This window comes from Amphiura filiformis, chromosome 15 (assembly GCF_039555335.1).
Source record: "Amphiura filiformis chromosome 15, Afil_fr2py, whole genome shotgun sequence".
Classification (NCBI taxonomy): domain Eukaryota; kingdom Metazoa; phylum Echinodermata; class Ophiuroidea; order Amphilepidida; family Amphiuridae; genus Amphiura; species Amphiura filiformis.
The window spans coordinates 2,677,262-2,694,298 of record NC_092642.1 but is presented as its reverse complement, the minus strand read 5'-3'; the positions used below and the strand labels follow the sequence as shown (position 1 = coordinate 2,694,298).

The window sequence follows — 17,037 nt, the reverse complement described above, 5'->3', positions numbered from 1 at the left end:
AAAAAAATTATTTTAGTGGACTTACAGGTTTTCTGAATGGCAGCTTGATCTGACGCCTTAGCACATGGAAGAAGTTGGCAGGGGTACTGCAGTTGACAATCTGCCAGTTGCACGCCTCCAGCTGATCAATGACAAATGTCTGCGCATCAATGTCCTGGGGAAAAAAAATTGAAACAATGCAATGCATAATTAGAATATTTTATACCCGTAACAGTGGCGATCAGTCACAGATTGATAATGTTTGTTTCAAGCAGTGAAATATTGCTAATTCTTGAACACTTATTGGTTCTAAGTTGTGTGATATGACACAATATAACACGGTTCAGAGCGTGCGAGTCGACGCGATACATGTATGCACTATTTTAACCAATCGGAGGTGCATAGCAAATTATCTCATATAATGATGTCGTCCGTGTTATATGAGACGATAGATGCATGACAGCGGCTAAAAACAATACCTTTATTCTCCAATTTTCAAATGAGGATTGTGTTAGCATTAGGGTTATTGTTACGGATAAGTTAGGGTTTAGGTAATGTTAGAATTAGAGTTATGGTTAGGTTTTGGGTTAGGGCTCAAATTAGAGCTTAGGTTATAGGTTAGGGGAAGGTTTAGGGTTAGGGTTAGGATTTATTACTACGTTATTGGGTTTTCGGACTACTGAACATCAGACTATCAACTGTAACCGATGCTGTGTATGTTCCGATAGAGGTGAGGTCCTAATTGGCTTATTAAATCAATATCAGTACCTCATTTGTTGACCAAGCGCATAGGATCACATGACCCTGGTGTGACCGGTATACACCGGATGTACTTCTGCAAGTGCAATGGGAACTGTATATATGATAAACACTTATTTCTCCAATACTTACTGGTAAAGCATCTGGGTCATCATTGCACATCTGTAAAAAGCGTTCAGGTCTGGCGCTAGAATGCTCTGGACCCTGATGAAGAAGAAGAAATGAAAATAAACTTTAATCACTGGTACATTATGTCATCATCTATTGGCCGCAGCCAAAGGGATTAGACCCAAAGAAAGCAGACTCGGCTATGTTTGCATGTCGCTCATGGATGGCAAAATAGTGTACCTCCAGATTATGAATATGCAAGCCAACTTGTTGCAAATATTCCTACTTAGATTAATAAAATAAATTATTAATATCGAGCAACATGGAACATTTACATATTTTGGACCATCCACTACAAAAAAATATGGGTAGCCAAATTGTTCTCAAAATGTGCTTTACAATGACATATTACATGTCCATGTTGCTTCTTTGCAAGGTAGTAAAAAACCAGTAAAAGAGTTGAGAAATCTTTTGTTTTCTATTGTATTTTGAGAAGTTCAATGGACCATATCTTAAAACAAGCTGTGCTAATATTACAGCCCATTGGTGATGGATGATCATATTTGTTAATATCATGGTAATTTATTTATTAAGAGAAATTAGTTTTCACCACAGAATTAGAGAAGGAGAACCGGGACTCCCTATACCGCCACATACAATTGAGCCGTTAGCTATATGGGGAGAAAATTGGGGGTATTCTGGTCCTTGCAGACGGTGTGTGGAGACGAACAAAAACAATGCTGCATCTCTTAGTACTCGCGTGCAGATCCCATCAAGTGTGTCTCTCAAATGCGCTCATCATTCATGTCACGCTTGCATGACAACGAATGCCTAGAGCGCAATCTGATTGCCTCAAACGCATGCCTGTATCAAGGTGACAGTCAAGTCCTGGTTCTCATTAATTCTGTTTGTTTTCACATATTTGTGGAATCAGGAATGGAGTCATCTGTATCCCATATGTATTTGATGTGCAATGAATGCAGTGTCTTAATCCTTACCATTCCTTCATATCCATGTGGTAGTAACACTACAACTCCTGTCTGTCTGTGCCACTTAGTCTCTCCCGCAGACATGAAGTTGTCAATGATGCACTGAGCTGTGTTGGCAAAGTCTCCAAACTGAGCCTCCCACAGGCACAGGGCAAATGGACTCTGCTGGGAGAAGCCAAGCTCAAAACCTGTTAACAAAAAAGATGGATGATATCAACAAATCAATATTTATTGCGAGTTTGCGGCATTATTGAACAGAGGTGGTGAATTAGTTTTTACTCAAAATTGATCAATCATAATAACCCTAACCCTGTCAGGTTGGTTTGGGTGGGGTGCCCTATGTGTTGCCCGACCCAGGCCCATTCCAGGGGAGGTACCCAGGGTGTGGGACTTGAAAAATGAAACGGGGCTCTGCACTGCAGGTGTGTTCAGGGGAACTCATGCATGATTTACCCTGGGGAGGAGGTAGGGGAAGGAGGGATGCTACTGTTCAGTCAGCTGATGTGTGGCGACCAGTGCCTCAAAGTTGTCTCTCCCAGTGAATTCCCTTCAGACAAAGCTTGCTAGTGCTATACAAAGTGTGCATAGAATCGGTAACTATAATATGTAATAGAATAGGAAGTATCAAAACCAATTAGATACTTTTCACTGACCTGACAGTTTCGAGTGTCATGGGCGACATTCTTCTTCAGAGTGAGCTATTTTCACACATCTTCTCCAACGAATTTTGGCCTGTAGAGGGCGCACTACTTGCGGAGATGATTGGGTCATAGATGTGACTTAGAAAATGGGCCCCTCGTCTCTGTTCATCACTTGCAGGGATTAGTAGTGCACCCTCTACAGGCCAAAATTCGTCGGAGAAGATGTGTGGAAATAGCGCACTCTGAAAAAGAATGTCGCCCGTGACACTCGAAACTGTCAGGTCAGTGAAAGTATCCAATTGGTTTCGAAAAATGAACGTTGTATTCTGATTTTCTGCAAACCTGATGAATTTATTTACAGACCAATAATATGTGATGTTTGGTTGTTGTTGTTGTTTTTTCGATCTGGCAGCGGTCACTTGGAAAGAGCCTAAAATGATTTAGATGCACTTATTCAATCATATGGACAAAACATGGACTTCTGCAGTCGACCCGAACAAAAATACACACGATTAGCTTAATTTTGATACATGAAGCAACGTAATATTTTACATGTGGTGTTTTGATACAGTCACAAACAGGGGTCTACGAAAGTTGCCCATCCATTTGTCCTGATCCTTACCTAGTACAGCATATTCTGAGAGAGAACTGTTGGTGACAGTGTAAGTAGCTTGTGCACCAAAGATGTTGTTGAGTGGTCTAAACGTCTTCTTGTCCGTCTTCTGGTCATGCAGTACATGATGACGATGGCTGTACAACATAAATACAAGATAATTAATTAAGCATTTGGTGATATGTTAGGGGGGGGCTGATATTTTCTTCATAAGAACGAGATTACAACTTAAGTTGTCTGATATACTAAATTAGGGGTGGTTAAAAAAATTATCACTAAAATGGGTGGGTCATGAAGCTTCCTTTTTCATATAAATTTGAAAATGGGTAATTTAAATAAAACTCAAAGCTTTAACAGGCGCACTGGCACTGGGTCGTATCAGTGCATATCTCCAATAGATGCCACCTGCACTCCAGTAAAACTTGTGTGAAGCAATTCTATACAAGTACTCGGTAAGCTGTTCCCTTTTTTGCATCCCATGGTGTATAGTCCCTTTGCACAGTCATTTCACTATGAGGTTCATCTGGCAAAATATGTGTCGTTTCCATGTACGACTTTCATGCGCATGCTTCCATTTTCCCTTATACCTTGTGTGGAAGAAATATGCAGGACGTTGCTTTGATACATTCGATTGCACAAAATTGTTTTGCCTAAACTGATTATGGGTTATGACATATTGGCCTGAAATTACTATAATAACATTAATTTGGATTCACACCAGAAGCCAAACAGAACTCCATTTGAATCCAGACACTAGACTAAATTCCTTGTTGTCTACTCTGCGCATGTATTTATATTATGCTTGCAGTGACAACTGAAAACTTACCGCTCGTATTGTGTCAGACTCATGAAAATATTCTCACACAAATTTAGTTGTGCGCCATAGCGCGACTGCTTATCGGCACCCGTGTACGACACCGTTGTGACAAGATCTAAAGTTCTAAAAATACCGTAAACGTTCGCCTAATGGCGCTATGGACTCCCTTGACATAACTGCAATGTTAGACATAAACCTCCCATAAAAATCCCACCAACAAATATGGGCACATACCCTTAATTATTGTTAGGATTGTTAGAGGAGGGAGTTCTTTATTTGTACATGAAATTTATCCCCAAGGCAAAGGAGCCCAGGGGCGCCATTAGGCGAACGTTTACGGTATGTGCTCAAAAACAAACAGTCAAAAGATCAACTTCAACACAACTGTGTAGTCTCAGACAACCAGATTCTGGTGGTAAAGTCTGACACTTTTGTAACGCATACATTTCTCAGTCGTAAACACAGAAAGTTGACGAATGAGGGCGGCGTGCAGTCTACCAGATACCAAGCACAAAGCACAACAAATTGGCATTCTGATTGAAACATGGTATAGTGCTGTGTTGGTATTATGCAATAACTTACCTGAATGTGCCCCTCTCAACATCCTGCCCGCTCAACCTGACATGAATTCCTTCTTTTAGTAGAGAACCAAAGGCAAACGCCTCCCCCAGGGCCCAGTCTGCTTCCCGCTTATTCACCATGTCCATACGTCCTCGCAGGATACGGACCAAACCTTTTGAAGGAAAGAAACAGAAACCAACATGATATGATCACAAATCATTTTAATTGGACAGCCAACCAATAAATAAGATACTTCAACCTGCTATGCAATTTACTCCCCAATCCAAATGAAAGGAGGGGGATCCAATATCATCTCCTGTGATTTCCACCTTGGGTGAACGACCTTGACCCTACTCTCCATTTGTGGAGTTTCATGCCATTATTTCAATCTTTAATGACATGAACCAAATCTGTATATCGGTTCTACAGTCTGTCCACATAGAAGTACAAAGTAACTAGACCTCGGAAACTGGAGGTATGAGAATAATAATTTCAGTCCAATGCGTTTGTAAATGCTTCTTTGGCGTGCCTACTGCTGCATGATTTCTATATGCCGAGCGCACCACACTCTTTACGCGTCACAGTTTTTAGCAAGCAGTGCGTGTGACGCAAAGCATCGACCCACGATGGCACAGATTTGGTTTGTACTTCTATGTGGATAGACTGTGTGCATTTTGACAAATTAAGTACAAAGCATCACAGCCCGTGACCATACATGTCACATGACAGTCATAAGGTTTAAAAGTTTTTTTCTTTATTTAAAGAAAAGGTTCTTTCTTTATTCAGTCAATCGTTTCACTCTTTTCTCTCCACATTCAACGTACCACCATGGATTTTGTAATCCTCAGGTGGAGTAGAGAACTTCTCTCCAATCAATTTCAGTGTAGTCTCCTCCACACCTGTGCTTGGGTAAGTCATCTGTACAGGTTTCACTCCTTCAAAGAAATCTGTTGAAAACAACCATACACACATTTATATTAGTTACTGACTACTTTGGCCCAAGACACATCTAATAAACCATTTAGCATCATTCAGGGACACAGAACCCTAATCAGTCTACATATAGAACAACCATCGCAGCCAGGATCAGCTCCCTGAATTTTGTACAGGTAGATTGGGACAATACAGTTGGAGGGCCATTCAACTTTGACGCGCTATTATTAAACTGTACGCTATGAATACGCACACAACGAAAATTTAAATTTGCTTGGTTTTGGTTGCAGTTTTAAAAGCTTCCAAAATTCGCTCTACAACTCCTAATAGCTATATATTTTATATATAACTAGAAGAAAGGCTTTCAACATTCCATATATGTTCACAAAAAATACCGTAACTTTGCAAGGACTATGATATGGGCACATAAATACAAATTTTTGTCATGAATTGAGATTTAAGAGTAACAAACACTGCGTTATTTTAAAAATGGTGCGAGTTCATAAATCAGGAATTTGCATATGATTAGAAACAAGGCTTATTATCCTCATATTAAAAAATCAAGATTTTTGGTTGGTTAAGACAAAAACCTGCCGGGATGAAAAGGGTATTTTACAAGACGGAAAAATACCAGTATTCAGTAGGCCATGCGACAACAACATTGAGAAGGTTCATGCGAGCAGTGTTACACTGCTTGCAGCGTATTTCACTGAACGCAGATGAATGGCGCGCTTAGGCGCAACAAAGTCGCTGCAGCGTGTACTCGTTCATGGTGTCAAGTCACGCGGTATTGTTATGAAGTTGTTTACTTAATTTTAAATCGATGGGCCTAATCTGGGTAACCAATTTAAACAATTATAACAACTTAGAATTTTAAGTTCAAAATTTGGGACAAAGACTAATCGATAGATAAAGGTTGTAATTACTTGTCTGGCTAAAAATTAGAATGATTAAAGCGTTAAGACAGAAAATATCCGGGTTAGAAGTCCTTAGCAGCGAAAATAAATTTGAAGGTAAAGCAAAATCAAAAATCACTTAATTCTAACGACAAAAGTAGACAAAATGGAAATCAAGTAGAGAATCGTGAAGATATTTTCAATACAAGTTATTTGTAAATTGCCCAAGATGATTGGCTACACATAAATACGATACATTTCAAATCGAAATTTTCATGAGGAAAGGTAAAAAAGCATACCCAAGAGTGCGTATGCGTTCATTTTTGCAAAGGTCGCGTACTTTAATAATTTGACCTTTAACGGAAAACGCGCATGATGGCCCTCCGACTGAATAAGCAGTAAGTTCTGTCCAGGGAAGCCCTGATATGGTAAAATTAAAAAGTCTTTCCATTTTCAAGTTTCATAACTTCACTCATAAATTGAATGAGAAAAAAATTAAAGACAGTGCACATTTCTAACTTCATATCAACCAAAATGTTCAATATTCTGTATGAGATTACAGATTCCATTCCCAATGGTGGCAACTTCAGACTTCCACTCTGTCATGGTTTATTTAGAATTGCACATAATCCAACTCTCAAATCAGAAACCTTTTATATTTATAGCAGGGCCAGTAAGGCAATCAGCCTTTTCGAGATATGGCGGTCACAATAGGATGGCGCTGCACGAATTAGGTAAAGTCTTTTGAATTTGCCATGTCCTACCCAGATTGAAGACTTCCCTTTTTTGTGTATGCCATACTTCCAAAAGGTTAATGAAGCCAAATTTGTTTCATCTTTTTATCGACAATCAATGCTTGCCCAATCCTTACTATTTTTGAAATATGAATTATAGGACTTTTGTTAATTGTGAAACATTGAAATTTGTTGGAGTAAGTTGATGGGAGATATTTTACCTGGCCATGGTGAATCTAACCAATCAGATGACTTGAAACTGGTGACGGTTTTTGCTTTTGCATACGCATCCTCCAAGATATTATGATAGCTGGTCTGCTCCTCCTGTATTGATAGAATGGTATAAAACCACAAATATCATATTATAGGACACTAACCTCTATTGTCTGTCCAAATAACTTAGACACCCGGTTTTTAGGATATATTTCGAAAAGTTCTCACATTGGCAAAAAGTCATGAAAGAAAAGTGGCTAAACACGATCAGACCTAACAGAAATTATTAGTAAAGCAATAAAAAAATATTCTTCCTTGTCTACTTTTATTCAATTTTGACCAATTTACAGCAAGATATCTGGGTCCAGCCGAATATTCCTAATGACTTGAAACTTTTGATGGGATAATCTATTTACTGTAAGGGGTGTTTGAACATTGTAATCATGCATATTGATCAGTGATTCCTCCCTTTTTTCTTTTATCCTTTTCCTATTTCGCTATAATGGCGGTCTACTCAAATGCATTCAACAAAAGCACGTTTGCAATCTACATGAGAGGTCGTCCACACGATAACAAAATACACTACGATCAAATAGGTTGATGACAATATTTGATTGAATGGACTACACTGTGCCATGATTTGGTGAAGGACACCGGTTCAAATCCTTTGTTTGGAGCCAATCAATAATTTCATGCACAACCTCTATAACTCAAAAGATGTCACAGTTGGTGCATTATAACAAATGATAGGGCAAGTTACTATGCGTCTGGAGTGTATTGTGAACTATACTCCTCACCAATAACATCAGAACATTCATATGGCATACAATTTGTATTTTCTTAGAATTGTGCCATGCCAAGCCAAAAGCATGCACAGAAGAAGATTCATATACCAAGCCGAATTGTTGTAATTGGTTGAGGGACAGCTGGGATCACTGATTTAATACACTAAGAATAAATATATGCCAAATTAGAAACACTGTCTGCATTTTATGACCTGAATTATATTTTTCATTTTTATGAAATGTTTTTGGTGAGGAGTATAATTAATTTACTATTCATCCATTCACTATCCAAAATCACCATACCTACAAATCTGTATAATGAGACCTTCCAAAATAATGGTACCCAACTTCTACCGGATTATTTTTAAAGTGTTGAGAAAAACCTTCCAATTTCAATAGAATTTCTGGTAAACTCTCACTCAATGCTTTGGAAACACAAAAATCCCGTTAGGTCTCTGCGTAATGTTAACACTTGTCTTTCATGACTTTCTTTGAAAGTGTATATTTTTTCAAATAAGTAACAAAAACTGGGTGTCTAAGTTAATTGGACAGACAATAGTTAGAAATTTAAGCTGAATTTCATAAGACCACTTTGGGCCTATGAACTTTTATTTTGTTTTAAAAAAATAGCCCAATTTCGATCAAGGTGTGCCTGTGCTCTTAGTTGGCCAGTCTGAGCACCAAAGTGAAGAGCCATGATTTGGTATGACCACATTTTTGACATCTTCACGGATAATGAAGAAATTTGGAATTTGACCCAAAAAAATGGAACTACCACCATGGGGAAAAATGTATCATAATCTTTGATACCTGTATTATGATGTAGTGATAGCCAGATTTCATGAAATAATTGTGCATTTTTGTATTATAGCCCTTTGTGATAAAAAAGTAAGCCCTAAATAATTACTTACAGACATAGGAAGTCATTGACAATGTTGGGTCCCAAAATTTGGGGAAATTCAGGAGGACCAAATTTGCTCATAGCTATACTCATTTTTGCCCTACATACATGATTCACCCCTAATTTTTTAAGTTAAACAATTCACTTTTAATGAAAACAATTTCGATTAAATAAAATCCCACTCCAAATTGATCTTGCCTACCAAGATTGCAGGCAGGGTTCTAGCGAATTCTTACCTGGAAATCTGACACATCTAGCACTCCTTCATTGATCTTCTCCTCTGCATATATGTCCAGGAGTGCCTTGTGCTTGCCGATCTTCTGGTACATAAGAGGTTGAGTGAACATGGGCATGTCCATCTCATTATGGCCGTTTCTACGGTAACACACCTGTATTATACACCAACAGGGAAAATAGTTATGGATGACAGTATTATTGTTGTTATTATTAGTAGAAGTAGTAGTATATTATTATTATTATTATTATTGTTACACATTTATAAAGCGTATAAACATAAAGAACATCTCAATGCCCTAACAAGCAAATTAAGGAATATTTGTGTGTCAAACACAGAATTAGAGAAGGAGAACCGGGACTCCCTATACTGCCACATACAATTTTGCCACCAGCTATGGGGAGAAAATTGGGGGTATTCGGGTTCTTGTCGACGGTGCGCGGAGACGAACGACAACAATTCTGCGTCTCATCTGAAGCGTCTTATTACTCGCGAGCAGGTCGCATCAAGTGCGTCTCTCAAATGCGCCCTTCATCCATGTCGCACTTGCATGACAACAAATGCCCCGAGTGCATTCCGAGTGAAACCGAATACCCCCAATTTTTGCTCCATGCCTGTATCAAGATGGCGGTCGAGTCCCGATTCTCTGTCTTTAATTCTGTGGTGTCAAACTAAATATAACCCAGTGTCAAACTTTCCCTTCTTGACTTGGCTACAAGACAAATTAGTTGAACTTTTTTTTATTATATGTATTGCCATGTCGCGTATGTGCAATGCATTGATGAAACAAAACAGGCCAGATGGTGTGAAACTTACCAAACATATGCAGGGGCTGATAACACTCATGATCCTATTATAGACAACACATGCTTACAACTGACACTGAGCTTCAAACAGGTTACACACCTACCATATTAGTTCCATTAACTGCCCAGGGCGCTTATGGCCCGCATTAACTAAATCATTTTGGTTGGCCACTTATTTTTTACATTGCTTAGGCCAACAAGATTTAAAGAAGGCCCCCAAAAAAATCATCATCAGTGTGTCATGTTTCAGACCATGATTCAGATTTGCACGGGCAGTTAATAAACTAATATCAGTTTGCTTGTTGTAAAGTCACTGGGTGGGCGGCAGTTAATAAACTAATATCAGTTTGCTTGTTGTAAAGTCACTGGGTGGGCGCTTATAGGGGCATGGGCGGTTAATGGAATGAATACGGCACTTCATAAGTGATCAATAAACTAATATCAGTTTGCTTGTTGTAAAGTCACTGGGTGGGCGCTTATAGGGGCATGGGCGGTTAATGGAATGAATACGGTACTTCATAAGTGATCAAAATACTTTGTTCCAAGGTGTGGAATGAATGTTTAAATTACATGGGACACCAAATGACCTGTGGTTTCACTTCTTATGCAAAGATATTTTAATTCTGATATATTTCATGCATACAGCTTTTTGTTTTTTGCTTGTTTGTTACAGCTGGAAATTCTTCAACACTGGTCATAACAATATAATGTTTCAATAAAACATTTGTACAAAATCTGGATGCAAAATTGTACAACTTACCAAATCAATGACAACATCTTTATGGAACTTGCAGCGCCACTCTGAGGCTACCTTGCACACGTACATGACTGCCTCCGGATCGTCTGCATTCACATGGAAAATTGGTGCGTTGACAACACGGGCAACGTCGGTACAGTACATCGACGAACGCGAGTGACGTGGATCGGTGGTGAACCCAATCTGTAATGCCATAAAAAAGATCATACCAACATTTCAGCAAACTAATAATGGCTTCTGAATAAGTCCTTTGTTATGAACAGTGGAAAACGCATATCTGATACCATTCAAATTTGGTCTCGGCTAAAAGATGCAGAGGTTCATTATTTTCGTTTGTGTCAGGCGGCGGATGACATGATCGAGCCGGCAACTCGTGGAACCGCCCGGCCGTATGGCATTTTCCATATACTCGGTTAGTTTTGTGGGGTTCATTATCGAACCCCAACGGTTTTAGCTTGTATTTATATTATTTATCAACATAGGCCTATTTGTTTGTGATATTTCAAGCGTTTTAAATTTTCAAAATAATCCCATTCAATTACACGGTTGACGATGAAAATTTACTGAATTTAGGGAATGCACGTCATACACCACCTGGTTTGTGTGTGACAATCAATATGGCAGATTTTCCATCATATTTGTGGAGTTGGATTTCTGGTGTATATCTACAGTATAACACAAAAGGGATACTTTATACAGGGATTAAAATTTGTATCAGGAATAAAATGTATTTGAAATTCTGAATCCCCGTCTTTAATTACATTTACATAATGTTACTATGTATACGTAGCTGTGTATAATGAAAACAGTGACTTTGATTTCCAGATAAGACACACACACATGAATTTAAACACAAACTGTGTGTACTCTATAAATCCACCATCAACCCCAAATAAATGATTACTGTATAAGTGGTAATTTCGCGAGGGTTTTATTTTCGCGAATTTCGCGATTAGAGCTCCAACCGCGAAAATAACACCTCGCGAATATATACAATAATGTATTATAAGTATAGGGAAGGACTGGGCAATCACGAAAATAACATTTGCAAAAAATGTGTCTCTCACTCCAAATCGCGAAAATAACTGTACGCAAAAATTACCACTTATACGGTACCATTCCTGCTTTGCAACAACATACAGCTGTTTGAACTGTGCAACACGGATGAGGCTACTGAATGTAGTGTAACCTGTGTTACACATGACTGACTCACACACACACAAATAAAGAGGTGTATAACAGTTGTTTTCATTTAAAATTAAACCCTAATAATAAATCTTGCTAGCACTGTGTAAACAAGCAGACAGGTTTGGCTGATGCAATCACAACCAAAAATAGAACTTCTCTGGATTCAAGAAAAAAACAGCACTATGGGGGGGGGGGGGGGTAAAAATGAAAAAAAAAAGCACAATCCTAATCCTTTAATTTTAACTACAATCACTCAACGAAAAAAGTCCTTGGGAACGCTTAGCACACTCTGTCGAAATTCGTGCAGAATTTCTTATGTTCATGGAAATGACGTATATTGTGTTTGGGAAGAATCATGACATCTACAACAATGATTTACCCTTCCCCTCTCCCCATCAAGCAATGTTGGAACCGGGGTTGGAACACATTGGGGAACCGCTGAAGACATTGGCGTTTCTCAACATTGCACGGGGAGAGGGGGGTGACAGTTTTCCGTTATTTACATAAGCGTGCCCAAGACTTTTTTTCGCTGATTGTAGTAATAAAAGTCAAATCTTTAGATCAATGAGAATTTTTGGGAAAATGTGGCAAAAATTGTACGTTTTCATACAATTGCAATCAAAAAATTTAAAGACTTGACACAAGTCAAATCCTTCAAAATCTTAAGTATACGCCAAAATATTACCATTTTAATATCAAAATCATACTGTTTTATGTAATTTGTAATATAGTTTGTTATAAAATAGAATAGAAAATGTTTGCTAAAGACTTGAGTGCAGGAGGCTGAAATCAGACTTTGTACAAGTCTTTAGAAAAAAACAAAGCCAAAATGCATATTTTTGGTCCTTATTTCAAAAAATTATCCAAATATTAACATTGTAGACGTTTATTGGTGCTTATTTCCAATTAAATCTGTCAGGATTGAGCTGTTTTATTAGGTTGTCAGTGTGACATCAATTTTAGTCATCTTGTACCTCAATATAACTACCTTCAAGTATAAAAGAAATCACATAACCTATGAGTACACAGATTTGCACCAGTTTTTACCCACAAGATGGCAAAAGGCTGACTGCCTCTATTCTTTTGCTGTCATTTTTGCCATCAAATTCAAGGTTTATGGTCATCAAGGTACCTGTTTACACTTAAATGTGAGCTGACAAAGGACAAGGTCAGAAAGGATAAGGTCAGCTACAAATAAAGTAATAGGTAATGGGGCTACACATCCTGCACAAGAACAAACAAACATAATGCGGAACAGTTTTTATATTTTTTGTTATTCCAAGAACTGCTATACCCCATGATAAAGTCAAGAGACCAGTGGAATGCTAGACTTATGTGCAATCAGGTATTTACAAAAAATTAAAACATGTTTTTACATGTGAAAATTTCAAAGCAAAAATTTGGTAAAATTTTGGGCAAGGCTTGGGTATCGAGCAGCTGGTTTTTGTACCCGGGTATCACAATTTTCGAGCCGGACTTCATTTCCCAGGTATTACTCCCAGCCTTACCGAGTGCTGATTTTCTGATTTTAATTTGATTTATTTTCTAAGACAGATGGGGTATGGGAAAAAAGAGATAGAGGGATGCAAATTGATGTACCAATTCACAAATTCGATCACAGTAATGAATAGCTGCTCTATGTATGTAATCTACTTATGGTCCAGGAGCATGTTCAAAGGTCAAAATCTCACATGTGCACCATAAATTGGCCATTAGATCAGCAGAGCTATTTTTAAGATATGGACCACTGCATCTCTGTTTAAGCAACAGAAACTATAATTTTAATTGAAGGTTATGCGAGGTCGTATTGAAATTACAAAATCAAGTGCCACAGAATGGCAATCTTTTAACCTAATGGGTATTGCCTTTTTTACAGTGCTTCAGATTGGTTAACAACATGATATAATCATCTGAGTAACCAATCAAAATAGAGCTTTTGGATCTCTTAGCACACTTAAAACCCTGCAAGTACAGGTATAGATCGGCTAACATATATCCTCACTTTAAATCACTTCATTGTGGGAAATTGAACCAGAATGTTAGAGAATACCAAACAAATCCCAACTCTAATCCTAACCCTAATCCTACCCTAACTCTTACCCTAAATCTTAATCCTAACCCGAACTCTAATCCTATTAGTATTTTGTGCTCTCTTACACTAAGGATAAACCTCAACTTGTGAGTCACTTTTACGTTGATAGTCACAAAAAAGCTTACCTGGTTGTTCACAACAATGTGTATGGTACCATGCGTAGTGTAATCGGGCAGATCTGACAAATGGAACGTCTCGTAGACGACACCCTGGCCAGAGAACGCTGCGTCACCGTGCATCAAGATGCTCATCACCTGCAGAGTGAAACAAGAGATGGTGTTTTCGTAATTTTAAAAAGCAAAAATGCAATTCAAAATTCAACACCAGTTGTGTTGCGCTTTATTTTAAGTATGTATCAATTGATGGAACAATGTGAATCATATTGTTTGGGATGTGTTTTGGTATCGTATCCCTAACCGTACCGTGTACTACAAAATACTACTTGATATATGCGCTGTTCGTGCGTGCATCCCACATGGTGTGATGACGCAATTGCCCTAAGTGATATATAGGCACGGTTTCGCTGGCCAGCGAAGCCCAAGACCGTGGCAAGGTGTCGCCGACCGTGTGCTTGGCATGCGAGGGGTCTTGGGTTCGAATCTCACCCAGAGCAAACAGCTTCTTTCTTTTCTATCTTTATTCCTTCCCTCTTTCCCTTCCCGTCGCCAAAAAGCCCTGAGGCTGTTAACGTTAGTGGTATCTTATGCATACAGCTGCTTACTAATATACTATTGGATGCCACATGTGAAATAATCTTTTCTCATAGAGTCTTTTAGACGTTTTCTCTTACAAGCCAACTGATCTTTGAAAGTTGTTCCATTAATTCTTGTCCTCGTTTACAAGTTGCCCTTTCTCCCCATTTTACCAATCAAATAAACAATCAACAAATTGGTCGATCTATCAACTAATCAATCTATCAACTAATCAATCAATGAACCAATCAATCCATCAAATTATCGATCAAATAACAAAATAATCAACCAAATAATCAATCCATCAATCTCCTTACCTGTCTTCCAGAGGGATCCCCAAGGTAGAACTGTTCTGCTCTGGTCTTGCCCTGTACAATGGGGTCAACGGCCTCAAGATGGGATGGGTTGGCACAGATAGTCAAATGTACCATCTTCTTGTTCACCTTGTTCTCTCTGGTGATTGATGCACCCAAGTGATACTTCACATCACATGAGCCCTGCAAAAAATAACATACAATCCAGAAAAATGACCTTAAAGTTGACAAAATAACTTTCCGAGATATTCCTGATTTGAAATCTTTATTTTATACCCTTTAATAATCATCATACCACATGTTAAGATGGCTCCTTGCATTGGTTTTCAAAAATCAATATTAATTTTATCCTCAATTTCTTTTGTTTTCTATTGAATTTTGTCATGTTTAATGGACTGTGTCTTCTATAGTGCCCTGGCAACTTGATGATATTTTGTGGACCAGGCCACATAGAGAGACATCATTAACCCCCATGGGCTGAATTATTAGTCTCTAAGAACAATTTTGATTGGTTACAAAGAGAGTGTATCATATTTTTGTTTTGTAAATAACCAATCAAAAATGCTGTAAGAAAGAGAATTTAATGGTGGTAAACTATAGGTGGACCATTCAGTCACTGAAGCTTTTACATGTTATCTTGAATCAGTTTATCAGGACTAAAAGGATGCCACCTGAGCCACTACTGGGGAAATAAATAATTCTCAGACACATTGGTACGGCTGCTATCATTGAATTTGGAAACTTGGGATTCAACATCGCGTTACGTGGTTGGTCAATTACACAGACTGGCCATGTGTACATTAAAGCATCATCCGTTTGTGGTGTGCACCCATTGCGTTCTAATGTACATGCTCTGCCCACAGAATTAGAGAAAGAGAACCGGGACTCCCTATACCACCACGTACAATCGCGCCGTCAGCTATGGGGAGAAAATTGGGGGTATTCGGGTCCTTGCCGGCGGTGCACGGAGACGAACAAAAACAATTCTGCGTCTCGTCTGAAGCGTCTTGGTATTCGCATGCAGGTCGCATCAAGTGCATCTCTCAAATGCGCCTAACATCCATGTTGCGCGCTTGGATGACAACGAATGCCTCGAGCGCATTCCGAGGGAAACCGAATACCCCCAGTTTTTGCTCCATGCCTGTATCAAGATGGCGATCGAGTCCCAATTATCCTTCTCTATTTCGGTGGCTCTGCCCGAAAATTAATTATACACCTATCTTTGTGGAATCCTGATTTAATGTAATAACAACAGGTGTGTGCAGTGCAAATATTCAATTTTGAATCATCGCATGTTGAGAGCCGGCCGTTTTTATTCGTTTTTAAGGTCATTATGAGTTTGTTTTAAATAAAACCATGTGATTCGTGCTTGGCGCAAGGCACAATGTTGTGATTGCCGGAGACATCCTTTAATTGCTAAGAGAATTAAAAATATTCTATCATGTAATTAACCAACCAGAGGCAAGTGTAACTTTCCATACTTACATCATCATCTGGTTTTACAGAGGAGTCAAACTGAGCAAAGATCTCATGAAGCTCCTTCCTGGCAACGTTAGCAAGCACATTCAGACGACCCCTGATGTAAACATACAAATCAATACAATCAATTATTAATCAAGTCAATCATTACTTGTCAATCATAAAATTTAATTACAATTTGGTCAATTCACAATAAGATGCGCCTCCAGCAGTTGCTAAAGTTTGTTCTGCTTATAATAGGCAAAATGAATAAGACTCACAACACCGTATTGATATAGAATGGTGCACTTTGGCGCAGCACTTACGCTAGTTGCGTTACCAGCACACGCTTATATGAATTTACACGAGGGTGAGTTGGGACTTAATTGACGTGCAATAACAAAAACCGAATAATTTTTGCTGAAACAAACTTTAGGGGGAGGACAAATATGCAGTACATCATGGGAAAAAGTTGACATCCAAAGCCCGCATAATACGAATACTACATAGGAACATAATGTCATTGTTTGTGTAAATGTCAATATAATTATGTTATATGCAATTGC

The 17,037-nt window shown here is 38.5% G+C and overlaps 1 protein-coding gene across 3 annotated transcripts in view; it reads right to left on the bottom strand.

Moving 5' to 3' along the window:
* LOC140171145 (2-oxoglutarate dehydrogenase complex component E1-like) overlaps window positions 1-17,037 on the bottom strand; it is a 70,079-nt gene that overhangs the window by 9,574 nt on the left and 43,468 nt on the right. For all 3 annotated transcript variants that reach the window (XM_072194330.1, XM_072194331.1, XM_072194332.1), the window contains 12 exons: window positions 16,499-16,589; window positions 15,017-15,196; window positions 14,133-14,261; window positions 10,731-10,910; window positions 9,166-9,318; window positions 7,252-7,354; window positions 5,292-5,414; window positions 4,489-4,639; window positions 3,099-3,226; window positions 1,845-2,023; window positions 871-942; window positions 26-154 (listed from right to left, as the gene is read on the bottom strand). In XM_072194330.1, the coding sequence (XP_072050431.1) occupies window positions 26-154; window positions 871-942; window positions 1,845-2,023; window positions 3,099-3,226; window positions 4,489-4,639; window positions 5,292-5,414; window positions 7,252-7,354; window positions 9,166-9,318; window positions 10,731-10,910; window positions 14,133-14,261; window positions 15,017-15,196; window positions 16,499-16,589 (1,618 nt within the window). The remainder of the gene's footprint in view (window positions 1-25; window positions 155-870; window positions 943-1,844; window positions 2,024-3,098; window positions 3,227-4,488; window positions 4,640-5,291; window positions 5,415-7,251; window positions 7,355-9,165; window positions 9,319-10,730; window positions 10,911-14,132; window positions 14,262-15,016; window positions 15,197-16,498; window positions 16,590-17,037) is intronic.